The following is a 15,395-nucleotide window of genomic DNA, read 5'->3' as shown; positions in this document are numbered from 1 at the left end:
ATGCTAGAGGCTGATGTACTTGATAAGCGCTCGTGACATGAGCTAAAAGCTTCTTCCTTCATCTCTGTTCAGCAACAGAAGCACTCTGAGAGCAATGTGCTTCTATTGGGCACCTGACTTTTCTATCTAGGCAGGAAATTCTTTTAAGAAAACAGCCTTCAGTCATACAGACACACTGTAGCTCACTTCCACTAGTCTAAAACAACTGAAAAAGCAACTGCTCCTGAGCAGAACTGACCAGCTTTTCCACAACTGCAGGACTATTAATAGCCTTGAACTATTCCAACAAGAACACTTTCAGATAAAGGTAGCTGGAACTCTGTCCCCTAGCATTGTTTCATAAGACATGGTTCTCTAGCCTCTGCTTTTCATGTTTTGTTCTTTGAACAAAATAATTCCTGATGTGTGAAATTTTTTCTAATTTGGGATGACACATACATGCAGCAGAACCTTATCCCTGCAATCAAAGCTTCTTGTAAGATTTTGCCCTTGTGAAAGTCACTGAACCACAGTTTTTATCTCTAAGTTCTGCTGGAACAAGCCCCTGCAGTGTAAGTTGGTCAGAAACATCACTTTTACCAAACAAGATACTATAATAGAAGGCCATTTCTAAATCAAAATGGGGGGTGGGGGAAGGGGTTCATAATTAATGATAAATTTCAGGCACAGCAACAAACCATGTAAGAATAACTTTATTTCTTCACAATCTGAATAACATCCTCATCTTCAAGAGTATGGTCTTTACCAACTTTTTGAGGGTTGTGTTTAACAGATGAACCCCAGACCAGTGCACTGAAAGAAGAAAAATCAAATTTAAATTAAAAGGCTTAGAAGTATGATATGCAAGCAGACCAGCAGCTATTTCTGTCACAAAGCTAATACAGAAAGCAATGCTTCAGAGCTATTTTTATTCTCCTACAAGTACCTGGCTGAGTGGTCAGTGTGAACCATGGCTAGAAAGAGATCAAAACAAAGCCTGAAGTTGTCCTGAAAACCCAAGTGCATGGGACAATGGCTTGTAATGCTGTGTCTAGTGCTACTTTTAAATAACAATTTTTTCTCCACAGAGGACATGTATGTAGGAAAGAGCACAAGAACATCAAATACAACAACTGAAGTACTAAGTTTGATTATGACAGGCAGATTTATTCAATTTAACATAAAAAAATAGTCCTGGTATTCCCTTCTAGTTTAGAAGAACATTAAATAATATACCCAAAGGCAAATTATTTTCTATTTCATATATTATTTTATAATAATACTTACTATTTGAAGTCTTTTATGAGATTTTTGTGGATTTTCATGCAGAAATCCTCCACTGTGGTCTTGCAGTAAGGTAGTACCACTGGAGAGGTGTAGTCTGGGAGCTGTCCTTTAGGTTTGGTGTAGCTGTAACACAGATGGAACCATCAGTCAATTCTCCCTTGTAACAGCAAAGGTTTCTCACTTGTGAGCCTTCTGAAGGTGCTTTAAAAAAAAAGCCAAATGGCAATAGTAGTTGTAAAATAATGTGATTAGTTTTATGGTTCCAACTTGCCATTGTTTTTTCTGTGAAAACCTCAACATGTATTAGAAAAAGCACCTGATGAAGTCTATAGCATAGATACCTAGAACACAGATACAAAGGACTGTGAAATGCCTTTTCACAGTACATTCTATATAATTGTAAGAAGACAGATATAAATTTAAATGACAGCAATTACTGTATTATGAGTATTAGTAAATTCATTCATAAGTTCATCCAAAAATGCCTAAGAATTATGAGGTAAACCTGGAATAACTTGCAGTAAAAATATCTGAAATTCTAGGTGAAGAACTAAGTTCTGTCAAGAGAGCTGCATCCATGACAGACTGAAAAGCTGTTTACATCTGGAATCACAGTATTACCACGAAGTTTGAGTAGAGTTCCATGTTTTGAGGATTTTTTAAAGATGTGCTTTGGTCTTGGTTTCAAAAGGTTCTCGTTTAATTCCCCTATAAATTCAAAACAGCACTTGTGGCTATCACACAACAGCTAAGACAAGCACAATTTCTGGGTTACAAAGCAAACACCAGTTAGTAGAAAAGCCTTCTAAAATATTCCTCATCCATTCCCAAGACCTTTTTCAGTCTCAGCCAAACACTTAAGTCCACAGAAGGCAGCAATTCTGACTCACATTCGGACTAGTTTCAAGTAGTCCCAGATCTTCTCCAGCAGATCATCAAAGTTCCAGCGATGATGAGCAGATATCGGTACACAGTGGGGTACTTTGTAAATGATATCTAGTTCTTCAATGGAAATTTGGTCGATTTTATTTAGGACATAAATGCATGGGATGTAAACCCTGCAAAGAGAAAGAAATTGTTAGAGCAACCTCACAGCAGCACGCTGCTATCTTCACTGCAAAGAAAAAATGGTTATAAAAAGCTTATCCCTGTGTTGATGCCACATTGCTGGCTCAGCTTCTGTGGGAAGCAAACCCAAAAGACAATTCTTTTCTTTATAATACAGACTGTTCGTGTGGCACAGCCTGGGAGCCAACAGTACCTGTTTCCTTCCACAACGTCAATCAGGTCATCGGCAGTGGCGTCGCTGCGCAGCGTGACATCAGCATTGTGGATTTTGTACTCTGCTAAGATGCTCTTCACTGTCTCAGTGTCCAGCTCACTCTGAGGACACTGAACATAGACACAGTGTTAAGGAAGGGCAGAGCTAACAGCCAAATAAAGTATTACAATTAACAGTGCTGTCACCTAGCAACCACTGCATACACCTTACTACAAAGAATAGTTGCATTTTAAGTTACTGGACATGACTGGTTTTACTGTAGCTGGTGTGAGAAGAGGGAAAAACAGACTTAAATCCTTAACTCCTAACAACTTCATTTATATTAATGCCACACTGAGAACTGCAATCAGACATTTCAGAAGCAGTGTTTCCTTTCAGTTTGGGACCAAATGCAACACAAACCCATATATCTTGCAGTTCAGAGCCCAGACAACTACACTTTAGGTTCTTAGAGCACAGAATTCTGACTTTTGGTATCTCTGGTTATTTCTACGCTTTTAAAGATTCAGGTGAATGGGTTGCAAGGCCTGAAACTCAGAGCAATCCTCTCCAGAAAGACATTGTAGCCACCAAGTAAGAGGCAGTTTTTGCACATTCTCCTTTGGATCTCAAACTTGTTATGTGTGGAAAGCAACCAAGGCTCTGTTTTGAGGGCAAGGAAGTGGTCAGGCTCCAGGAGAGGTGTGGATGGCCTCTAAGGAAAGTAACTGACTGTAGCACAGTACAGCAGTTCAACTCCTGAAGAAGTCACAGTACCACATGGTCCCAGACATACCATCAACTATAAATGCCTCTTTCTTCAAGCAATTTGTTTTTTAATTTTGGGTAAAGAGAACTTCCAACTTACTGTGGCTGTAAGGTTAATGCCTCCTTTATCCTTTTTTTTAAAGCCAATATTGGGGGGCTTACTATTCAGACGGATTCCAAATCCCTCCAGTTCATTCTCAATGATTTTCTTGTGGCCAAGGGGTTTCAGCACGTCCAGAACAATCAGAATGAGATTACAGGTTCGAGCAACTAAGAATCAGAAAAAGAAAGTCACCTCTCAAAAAGCATGCTCACACAACCTGAGACAAAACAACCACAATATGGCTCAGTGGACTGATGACACTATGAAACCCCTGAATGCCAGCATATTTGTTATTTTTAAATACCAGTGTAGGACTGAAGTTTATTTTGCTGGCCAAGCATCACTGATAGACAGATCTGCACATGCTGTAAGAACGACAGAGGCTGGAAAAAATCTTCTTGTCTCCATTCAGACACCAGACTGAGGACAATTAACTGGGTAAGGAAATGAAAACAGCAGCCTTGTTTAGGATGGGATCAGATCTGCCTGCAAAACTGGCAATGTGCTTTCACTGAAGTGTCAGTGCAGAGCATAAACCCAGCAAGATCACAAAGCTAGAACTGAAAACAACAATATGAAAGCAGCTGCTGCTTCTCAGCAGGCAGATCAAGTCCAGAAAACAATCCAGCTTTTTAAAGACATCAGAAACAGTGATTCAACCCTTCATTCTCCTGTACTGTGTTAAATGAACCAGTGACAGGCTGCTGTCTCCAGCTCTAACATACTCACCTGCAATGACCTGCCGTCCTCTGCCTTTACCATCTTTGGCACCTTCAATAATTCCTGGCAGATCAAGCAGCTATTTGTTCATAGGAAGGAAAGTATCACATGAGAAAAGTATTCTTCATTAAATCAATCCTACTTTTACCCTTCTGAACGAGCTGACTCTACTGCAAATCTGGACAGAGTATGACAGGACTGTTTCCCATTTGATTGTTTTATATATATATATATATAAAATCCCATGTGCCCTATTGGTACAGTGGTACAGATCATGTCATAGGGAATAATTACAACTACCACAGGAACTTCTTCCCAGAGCAAAGTGAAAAGCAGGGAAAAATCCATACCTCATAGAAACATTTCCAAGGTATTCTCAAGCACTTCTACACATCACTTCTAACCTGCTAATGTCAGGCCAGACCACTCAACCACAACAGCACAGTATCTGTATAGCCCATCCTACCCTCAGAGACACGGGATCTCACCTGGATCTTTGCTCCTTTGTACCTAATGACTCCAGGCACAGTAGTCAGTGTAGTGAATTCATATGCTGCCACTTCAGAGTACACACCAGCCAGATTACTTAGAAGAGTAGATTTCCCCACTGATGGAAAACCCACAAACCCAATGCGGGCATCACCCGTCTTTGCAACATCAAAACCTGCAAATAAGGAGTAGAAATATTTGTCTAATGATTGGCATTTTCTATCTTCTAATGTCATGGACATCAGATACACTATAATTTTTAATACTGCCTGAGTAAAAGCCAAGTAAGCTTTCCTAGAAGGATGATTGTCCACAATCCTTATTGCCTTGTATCACTTATAACACCCCATGACATATACCTGTCTAATAAAGTGTTGGCTGCAAAGCTTCACAGTGGACTGTACCTGAGTATAAGTGAAGCATTTCCTTTAAGCACTGCAGCTAAGGCAATTCACACCTTTATATATATTAAAAAACATGGCTGCTGTAAAGGTGCTTTTTCGTGTAAAAAGCTTAAGATTTCTGCAAAGATTATATTAGCCAAAATACAAAAGTACTTTAATCTACACTTCATGAAGGGCTCCACCCCACAGCCCTAGGAAGGGCCACAAATCATGGTTAGAGGTCCAGTACCGGGTAGGACAAGAGGAAGCAAGGACAGAACAAGTTGCCCAGAGAAGCTGTGGCTGTCCCATCCCTGCAAGTGTTTAAGGTCAGGTTAAATAGGGCTCCGAGCAATCTGATCTAGTGGGAGATGTCCCCGGCATGACAAGGGGGTAGAACCAAATAATCTTTAAGGTCCCTTCCCACCCAAACGCTTCTGCGATTCTATGAGCGTTCAGCAGATAATCTGACACGATTTGTGCGGAAAAGAGGCCCCCAGTTACATCGCCTTCCGTCACACCTCCCGCACATGGACAGCTCCTGCATAGACCTGCATAGACCACGCACCTTCCCCGGGGCCGCCGCCGCCGCCTCCCTTGGGGGTAATGAGCTCCCGGCGCAGCTTGGCCAGACGGGCCTTCAGCAGCCCCAGGTGATGGGCGGTGGCCTTGTTCTTCTGTGTCCGGGCCATCTGCAAGGGCATAGGACCGAGGGCTCACACCAGGAGGGCTCTGTCGCCTCGGGCCCTGCGCGATGCTTGGGGAAAGGGCCCCGCCACCCCTCCACGGCGCGGCCCGGCAGCCGTCCCCCACCCCGGCCCGAGCCCCGCGTCCGCCCCGTTCGGCGCTCTGTGTCCGGCACGTCCGCGGAAAGCGGAGGGCGGCGGTAGGTTACCTCCGCCTCAATCTCCGCGATCTTGGCCAGGGTGCCGCTCATGGTGGCGTCCGGCCCGGCCCGCCCGGCCGCCCCTCAGCACCGCCGCTCCTCGCGCACCCGCCGGAGCCGCGCACGCGCGTGGCGACCTCTCGCGAGAGGCGGCGGGCGGGAAAGGGCGCGCGGCGCGCGCCGCCGGCTTCGCGCGCTGCCCTGAGGGGAGGCGGTGCAGCGCCCCCTGGGCCGTGGGCAGAGCGTGCGCCGCCCCACAGAAAGAGCGGGCAACGCTGTGAGGGGCGAGTGTGAGGGAGAGATGCCCGAGTGTGAGATCCGTGTGTGTGAGGGATCCCTGTGTGTGTGAAAGACCCGTGTGCCTGTGAGATCCATGTGTGTGTGAGGTCCGTATGCCTTTGACATCCATGCGTGAGGTATCCGCGTGTGAGAGATCCGCGTGTGAGAGATCCGCGTGTATGTGAGAGAGATTCCTGTATCCGTAGGATCTGTGTCTGTGAGATCCATGTATGTTAGAGATCCGTGTACGTGTGATCTGTTTGTGGGAGATCGGCGTGTCTGTGCCCCGTGTCCGTGTGATGTGTGCGAAGCAGAGCGCGGCTGCGGGGCTGTCGGAGCCGGCAAGAGCCGGGAGTGCGAGAGCCCTGAGGGGGGCCCGGGGACGGTGCTGGCACGGCTGAGGCGCAAGGTCGTGAGGGGCAGCCGGGCTGCGGCGCCGAGAGAAGCCGGCGTGAGGCGATGGGTGCTCGGCTGTGAGAGAGGACGGTGCGGGCGGAGCTGCGCGCTGAGGCATCTGCCCCGCAGGTGTGAGGGGAGCCGGGAGTCTCGCTGCCCACCAGGGGAGCTGGCGTGTGCCCTTCGCTGGGGTTAAACCGGACCGGCCTCTCCGCGGTCCTTCCCGCAGCCCGCTCCGCTCCTCGCCAGGTGTGTATTTGTGGCACTCCTTGTACCGCAGCGCTACCGGACCGGGCGGCGCTGCCGCACTGCCCGCGGCGGAGCCTTCCTGAGCTGGTGCTTTGTCAAACCGGGACTTCATGCTGGAGCTTTCTCACGGCTCCCTTCAGCTGAGCCCTGGCCGTACCACTTTGCCCCAGGGACATCTGTAACTGCACTGAATGCAGGCTAATTAAAAAGAGAAGGGATTTATTTTTTTTTTTTAAAGGCCCCTTCAAACTTTAAAATGCCAAGTATTTCCAGCGTTCGGCTGTTCCACAAGAAGCCAAACAATTGGATTTCAAATTAGAAGTATTTTTATGAAGTATTTTTATTTACAAGGAAATACAATTTAATCAGTGTTCAGGATTTTGGTTTCCAAGTTTCTTTCTGTGTCATATTTTGTCTGAATTCGAATATTTATAGAAACCTTTCCAAAAAGGCTCTTCTACCTCAATTTATTGCAAAGTCCGTTTTTATAGGGTGTATCTAAATGTAAAACTTAACTTTAAAAAGAAAAAAAAAGCCAAAATTACCCTCTCCTTGCCCGTAATGTGAGCACTTACAGACACATCTGCCCCATCTTCAGACAGAATTCTGAGTATGTTACAATTGACAAAACTTAACCTTACAACAGTTTGGTGATAGAATTGTTGTGGAATCATTAAATCTTCTTTAACTTACAGTGAAAAGGAAAAAAAAGAGTGCTAGTGCAATGGGAACCAGACTGCTATTTGTGGTCTCTGCCTCTGCATTTCCCTTTTTGTCTCCATTTATTCAAAAGAGCAGCCTTTATTGTCATAAATATATTTATAGTAGGAACTGTTATTAATATAAGCTTATAGAGAGCTTACTAACATAGAATCTCAAATAAAATTGAATTACTATTCCTGGTAATGTTGGTTCAGCTAAGCTAGGGTAAAAATAAATGCACCTACCCACTATATATTTGTTCATAGTTTTCTAATTATTCCTTGTGAACAATATCCTTTTCCAACACGGGACAGAGATTTGACCCTGGTATAAATTTTTTCCTACTTACTTCAGATGGAGTTGGATTTGTTTATGCCTCAACTGAATTCAGCCACACAATCAGTCCAGATTTGTGGTTCTTTTTAGTAAAAGGAAAAATATCGAGAAAAATACAGATTCTGAATCAGGGTTTAAGACCTCCCCTCTTCTGTGCAGTACATCATGGTTAACTTCAGAACTTGTTGCTAGTTGTTACAAATTCACTCCAAATCTCATAGTCTAAAGTAAAACCATTTTTCAAAGTGGGGGCTGAATGAGCAAAGATGTCAAAAAACACATGGTGTGAAATTTAGTTACTGGCTGGTTTTTGTGTTCCTGGTTTATGTTTCCATAGTGTTCTTAACATACAGCTGCTCAGTTCTTAAATTCTTCTCACAAAGTTACTCAAGCAAAGGCTATAAGGAATTTTGGCACATAAAAACTTCTTTTAGTGTTGAGTATTGTCCTTAATTACCTGAAGAGAGAAAGAATTTAATTAATTAAGGTAATTAGTTTGATTTTTGGTAGCCAAATTAACATTTTCTAATTGGTTATGATATTTAAAGTAGTTTATCTTAGTTTATAACAGTACCTTCCTTTAAGCTCTAGAAAGGTTTGTTCAACAGAGATTGTTTCCAGGTTGTGAACAGAGTAATATTACTTTTATTTATTGTGAGTACTGCTTTGAATTTTTTAATATAAAGGTGTTTTATGCAATATGGTGCTTAGAGAACAGGGTGGTTCTGACCATAGGAAATAAAGGTGCAACAGCTGGAAAAATGACTGAAGGGTGGGTGACTGGGAATGGATAAATTATGTCCCCTGAAGACTGCAGTCAAAACTAGAAAATAGAGTGCAAATGATAAAACCTTATTAAAGAAAAAAGAATAAAAGTCAGTCAGAGAATGGAAAAATCAAGGAAAATATTAATAGAAAATTGGATACAGTGTCAGGAGAAAAAAAGCCCACAGAAGAACTGGAGAGAAAATGAAAGGAGATGTGAGAGACTGAGATCTGCTCAAAAGGTTAATTGAGCTTTATAGTGGGTACTGATGGAAAATGGTATATGTGAATTGCCATCTTTTTTATTAAAACGTATATGTGTGTTTTTTAAATTGCAGTCATTCCATTTAGGGAATCTAGATGAAGTGCAACAGGGGGAATACTTCCCAAGGCTGTTACTTGCTCAACAGTCAATCTCTCCTGGGACCAATTGCCTGTAAAATCAGATGACACAGAATGAAGGTTCAGATCTGGAGTAAAACCCACAAATGATTATGTAGTCGTGTGAGTGACTGATAAACTGGAAGTATATAACTTCAACACTTCTCTAATAATATTCTTAATAAAGAAAGTAATGTACTAAAGCATATTCAACAAGTGGACAAAGACTGCATCTCATGCAAAGGCTGTCTCATCAAACACTTAAGGAATATGACACAGTACAGAATCAGTGACAGGGAAAAAACAGGAGTGTTTGTTTCTCCAAGCTACAACAGGAATGTGACTGAAATGGCACATACTTCATCAGCAAGATCTGAACAGTGCAGGGCTGTAGAAAAATGGATTTAGGAAATTCATCTTCTACACACTCCTGTCTTGCCAACTCTGATTTTGAACAAGTCTTTTCCTTTACTTGTGCCTCAGCTTTGTTTTTTTGCACAACAGGAGTTTGCAGTTGCCGCAGAATGATTGAAACTTTCATGTTTCCATGGCATTGCCCTGCAAGTATGGTAACTGTAGCTCACTTCCAGAGGAGAGCCTAGGAGCTAATGCAGTTAGGTTTCATGTCAAACTACCAATTTTAAATGAGCTATTTAATTATGGAGCAAATTCTGAAATTCTTTCTAAAGCAATTAGTGTTTCAGCTTGAGTAAGAGTTTTCTTATGTGAGAGGATGAGATGCAAACAAAGTATATTGAGAAGAGGCTTGCAAGTCTTTTGGATAACTATGTAAAATTTATCATTGTACAATACATGGTAAATACTTTGAGTATGAAATTAATTGTGATAACTTGTGTATGCTTCATTAAAATCACATGAAGTACCTTGTTAAAAATAAGCGGTGCATGCTCACCTAGTCAGGTTTGAGGGGGTTTTTTCCCCCTCTTTTATATTCTAATAAATAACTCAAATACTTGAGGATATCAAGTTTATTCACAGTGCACTGAGAAGGTCATTTCAGTTTAAGAGCCACTCTGGTAGTACAGCACTTGTGGTTTTGGTAATTCACCTCATGCCAGACTATACTGGCAACCAGCTGATGCTGTGTGTTTGTGGGCTTGCTACAGACTGCATTTCTAGATTAGTGGTGGGATTTCTGCAGCATTTCAGAAAGTGAGGGGGTGACAGGGAGGAAATGAAATCACGGTTTCAAGTGAAACAAGGATCTTGAAATTTCATATCCTCTCAGAAATGATCACCAGCCCAGTGAAAAATAATCTGTATCAAATGGTAACAGTGATCTGAGTACTTAGGATTTTAAGAATTATGAGTATGGGACTGTAACCAACCTGCCAGAGTTTCCCCATGAAAAAAAAAGGATAACTGCAGCTTAAGGCATATAGACAATTGGTTCCTTTTAAGGTGGTTTTTTTGTGGGTTTTTGTTTGGTTTTCTTTGTGTTTTTTTTTAATTTTTACAGTTTTGCAAATTTACCCTATGAATTGCACTTTGATTTGAAAACTGGTTGGTAGTTAACCCTCTTATTGTATTTCAGGGAAAAACTGCTCATACTGAAGAAGAGACAAACTATAATGAGCTATAATGAGTTGAGTAAGGGCCAGCTTCATGCCTGTTTGGAGGAAAGAGATTCTGAAAACCCTCTATCAAAAGGTAAGACTTTTTAAATCCATAGTGCTGAATCTTCAATGGAAGCATAATACTGATTGCCTGAGGTGAAGTGACTCTGAGAGTTGATGCAATTCACAGCTTAATTAACTCTTGAGCCAATAGACAAAGTTGTATCTCTTTCAAATGTTGTAAAATGTACAGATGTAGCCGTTCCTAGTTGTCTTCTAGGATTAACTGTTCTTTATGCCAGTTTACTTGTTATCTAGGGAGGAGTTTTCCTGGGGACAGCCACAGTAGTTTAGCTGTTAACCTGTAAATACCAAACCTTTGTTGCTTGCATTGCATATTTAGGATTGTATTGTAATGTATCTTTTAGAAGAAAAAGTTGTCTGTCAGGTTTGTTTAGGTAGGCATGAATGCCTAATTCACTGGGAGTCAACGAAATGGAATCCTAGGTTGTATTTCCATGTTGCACAGATCCCTAATGTGGCAATCTTGCTTTGAATGGGTCAGGTTGCTTTGGTTCCAGGCAGTCTAGAATAAGTTAAACTGGAAGACTGAAGAAATGAGGGGAACAAAAGGGAGATTAAGTATCAAAGGTTGGCTTCCAAGACTGTGTAAAATTAGTATAACAACTAAAAGTTGTATAGTTTAGTGTCAGCTCCCCACACTTTGTCGTGGGCTGCCATGCAACACACAGAGTACACAGCACGAGTGCAGTGAGGAGAGTGATCAAAAAGAGGAAAAACAAACAATGCTGTTTTCTCTTTTTAAAGTAAGTCTTTCTGTGCACTTTCCACAGTATCATATACCTTCCTATTGCTTTTGGTTTTGTGAGGGTGCTGGGTATTTTTAAATACTTTTCATCTGCTTCTAGAGGAGAAAGCTGACAAATCACTAAACCCATGGGTTACAGAGGAAACACTGCTGTCTCCAGGTCTGAAAATCCTTGCTGCTAGGGTTGGAATTCTCATGGGATGATTCCCAATAATAAACTGAGCAAGCTTTAAAAACTAAATTTAAGTAATAATCAACCTAATAAGTAATGAATGATGAATTAATTGCTTGTTATATCAGTAGCAGTTAATTAAAATACCAGTGAAAGCTCAGAAAAACTGACAGCTACTCACTGAAATTGCAAGTGTGCCATAAACTGCAGTGTTGTGTATTTCTGTGGAACACACATACAAAGGAAATTGTTCATATGACTGATTAGCTGGCACAAGTGCTATGCACAAATGTCTCTGCTAATATTATAATCCATGTGAAATAGTGACTAACCTTCTTAAAGAGTATAATAATGGGACTATTCTGAAAAGTTTCAGTAGCCTCAAGATCTACACAGATTCATGAGTTGAAAGTGTTGAACAAATAGGTATGACTCAACTCTAATTAACATATACCCAAATATGTTTGAACAGATTCTACTGTAACCGTCTTTTGTTACCTCCTATATTTGCACACCAATTTAAGGTCTGCACTTCTGAGTAAGGCCAGTAGCAATTGATCTGCAGTGAAGCAAGCAATGCACAATGTGGAGTCCCAAATGGTACACACATGTTTGGAGAAAAGGAGGATTATTAATACTATTGAAATACCAATCAAAGTGCTTCAGCAGGCACCAGGCAGCTGCAAAACATTTAGGGACACCTCAGGAATTCCCCTGAGCAGAAGTGAGACAGGAAATAGTGAGAAGCTGAATAAAGTAGCTGAGGAAAATGCCTTTATTTAAAAGAGGGATGGATTCAAAAGAAGTTCAGCACATTCCAGTGCAGAAGACATCAAAGAAAACAGATTAGGATTAATCGGAAAAGGAGAGGAAATATTGGATACAGAAAATGTAAATTTTAAAACTGAAATTTAAAACTTTCTTTCACATTATCTGGAACTTTGTCTTCAAAAAGTAACTTGCTAGTTGTGATGGTAATTGAGTCAAAGGTAGTCATTCCTGTCTGCTTACACAGTTATGGAGAAATGCCATTTAGTCATTACATTGAATTTAGGGAACTTTACAAGTCTGTTAATAGCGATGAGCCAAATTTTTGCGCAGCGTGTTTAGTACCTGTTAATTTTCAAAAGAAATTTGGCAATGCTGTAACAAATGCTAGTGGAGTGGCTACTTTGATTGTCTCATATTCTGAGACAGGGTAAGTTTGGGACCAGAAAACGTTCTAAGCAGCAGTCCTTTAAATGTGATGGTGGAGCTATAGGGTGTGGTAAGCCACACAGTGTAGAGAGACAGAGCAGAAAAACTGTACCAAGAGGAGAGCTGCAGCCACTGCCATGGCAGAGTGCTGAGGAGCCAAGGCAAAGGGCTGTGTCTGTGTCCTTGTGATTACTCGGGAGTGCAAGGTGCTGGCGGTCATCTTGAGCCAGCATCCAGCAGCTACTCGGAGTGGGAGCTCCCAGTGTGCTGATCTGGCATCCTCGTGGCAAGAGTGAATGTGGTCACTTGCCAAGAAACAGCCATGCTTTGGGGTTTTTTTAGCTTTTACCCAGAGAAGCAGGTAGGGTGTGTTGGATGGTGCCTTTTAAACAGGAGGGCTGGAAGCTGAAACCAGAACATTCCGTGGCAACTGGAGAAAGTTCTGAGGAAAGTGCTGTGAGAGAGGCAGGACCCCCCTCCCCCTGCCTAGAGGAGAGACAAAGAACAGGCGAGGAGGGAACTGAAATAGGAAGCAGGAACCATGTCAGGAGGCTGGGGGCTAAAAGAAAGCAAATTAATAAACCAGTGGGGGAAAGGCACGCAACTGTCCAAAGCCACTAGGAAAGATAAGCAAATTCCAGATTCTTTAACTGCTCTGTGTGTGTGTGCTTGCAGCCTGGCTAGTGAGTTAAACATAATCATTTTCCTCACTGTAGCAAGTACAACTTGTGTGTCTGTGGCACACAGACTTAAGAGAATACGAGCACTGTGTTATCTATATAATAGGGTGTATTTAAGCTGGGTTTGTCAGCATTGCTATCACTCCACCTCGAACTTCTCAAGTAAATGTTCACATCAGGCTGTGTGCACACATAGTGCAGTAATAAAAAGTTACTGGTAGTATTCTGACTGCAGTAGAGACAAACAGTTCCTATCAAAAGCAGGAGAAATCTGGTGTACAGGCTGAGGGCACTGTGTGGCCTTAAGTGTTAATGTAGTATTTTGGAAGTTAGGAGCTTGGTGCGCTCATTTGCACATCAGTACCCAGAATGCTTTTTCAGTTCCACCACTATTTAATTCAAGTGCTGGGTTTGAGCTTTTGGAAAGCTCTGTAGTTTGTGATGCCCTCACATGTGCCAAGTTCAGTATTTTCCACAGAATAGTTTAAGTGACGATATTAGATCGTGAATAGGTAGTCCAAGCATTCTTAATTAGGCTTGATGTTGCAAATGCAAAAAATCGTCCTTGAACACTTTTTTCCAAGCGTTGTCTTTAACAAAACAAAGTCTGTTTGGAGAATATGTGTGTATGTGTGTGATACATATGGGGGAGATGCTTCTTCAAAAGTAGAGAACAATTTTTGTCTGAGACAGAAAGCAGATTTCAGCTGCAAATGAGTAATGATAATGATGATGTTGAAATAGCAGCTCTTCGTAGAAGGACCTCGAGCACACAGGGAAGATTCAGCACTAGGACAGTCCAGGCAACCCCACGCAGTGAATTCGGCAGTGCATTTTGGAGCGTTTAACCTGGGCCCGGGGAAGGTAACTTGAGGGAGCGGGAGCCTCGCCGCGCTGGGGCGTGGGGCGCTCCGGGCGCCGTGGGAACCCCGGCTGCGCGGGAGGGGCTCCGCGGGCAGCACTTTCCCCAACATGGACGCGCTCGGGGCTGTGAGGTGCCGGTGCCTCCCGCAGCCCCCGGCCCGCGGGTACCGTTCCTCCCAACCGCTCTCGAGGGGAGGGCATTTTCGTACTGGAAGAATTCCCGCTGTACCCCTTCCCTCCCCCACAATGCCGGCGCCTCGCTCTTCTAGCGAGGCTGAGAGTTGATCGTGTACGGGGGGTGGGGGTGAGAAATGCAATGAAAGACCGGGGGGAGGCCGGTCTGCGCTGCAGCCCCTGGCCCCTCTGGGATCGGCTCTCCTCAGGCGAGCCGAGGAGGTGGGGGCCGCTCTGCGCCTCTGCAGCTCCGGGAGGGTTTGCATTGGACGATTCGCGCCTGGGGAGGGGGGAAGGTTGCCTGCAGCCCCCCCGCCGGCCCCTCCTCCTCTCTCCAGCGGGAGGGGGCCTGGGGGGCGAGCTGCAGCCCGGATATTTGGGGGAGGGGGCGAGCGCAGCCCCACCACCCCCGTGAGCCGCGGGCGGGGGCCTCACTGCCGGCTCGGCATTGGAGGATCGGTGCTGGGGAAGGGGGAGACTGCAGCCCCCAGCCCCCGCGGGCGGGCGGGGTGGGGGCCGGCCTGCTGGCTCTGGCTGCTCTTGCATTGGCGGATGCGGGGAGGGAGGGGGGCAGGAAGCGGGGGGGCAGGGGGGAGCCCGAGTGGCTGGAGGGGGGGTCTCTGTGAATAGGGTGGGGGTCTTCTCGTCCAAAGAAGAGAGGAAAGTTTGCGGCGCCGGTGGTGAGGGTGCGTCGAAGCGGGCGGGGCCCGGACCGGGGCCGGCGGCGGCGGCGCTTGGTTGGGGAGCAGCAGCCGGGGGGCCCCCGCTGGATTTTTGTAGGGGGGGTGGTATCGCCCCCTCCTTCTCCTCCCCCCAGGGGTGAAAGTGCAAGAGGAAGTGCAGCCGCTGCCATCTTTCCTCCGCTCCAAACACACAGGGACGGACGGAGCCGGCAGCCCGGAGCCGCCGCCGGACCCC

The 15,395-nt window shown here is 44.2% G+C and overlaps 1 protein-coding gene across 1 annotated transcript; it reads right to left on the bottom strand.

Annotated features, from left to right (window-relative positions):
* Window positions 1-674: 674 nt before the first annotated feature.
* On the bottom strand, window positions 675-6,003 carry DRG1 (developmentally regulated GTP binding protein 1). The gene is made up of 9 exons (XM_015644455.3): window positions 5,886-6,003; window positions 5,559-5,682; window positions 4,607-4,782; window positions 4,128-4,197; window positions 3,396-3,565; window positions 2,528-2,658; window positions 2,157-2,324; window positions 1,267-1,389; window positions 675-792 (listed from the first exon to the last, which is right to left on the bottom strand). The coding sequence occupies exons 1-9, from the start codon at window positions 5,925-5,927 to the stop codon at window positions 693-695; spliced, it is 1,104 nt and encodes a 367-aa protein (XP_015499941.1). The 5' UTR covers window positions 5,928-6,003; the 3' UTR covers window positions 675-692.
* Window positions 6,004-15,395: the final 9,392 nt, after the last annotated feature.

The sequence above is a fragment of the Parus major genome, chromosome 15 (genome assembly GCF_001522545.3).
Source record: "Parus major isolate Abel chromosome 15, Parus_major1.1, whole genome shotgun sequence".
NCBI classification, from domain to species: Eukaryota; Metazoa; Chordata; class Aves; order Passeriformes; family Paridae; genus Parus; species Parus major.
This window is presented reverse-complemented; position numbering and strand designations above follow the sequence as displayed.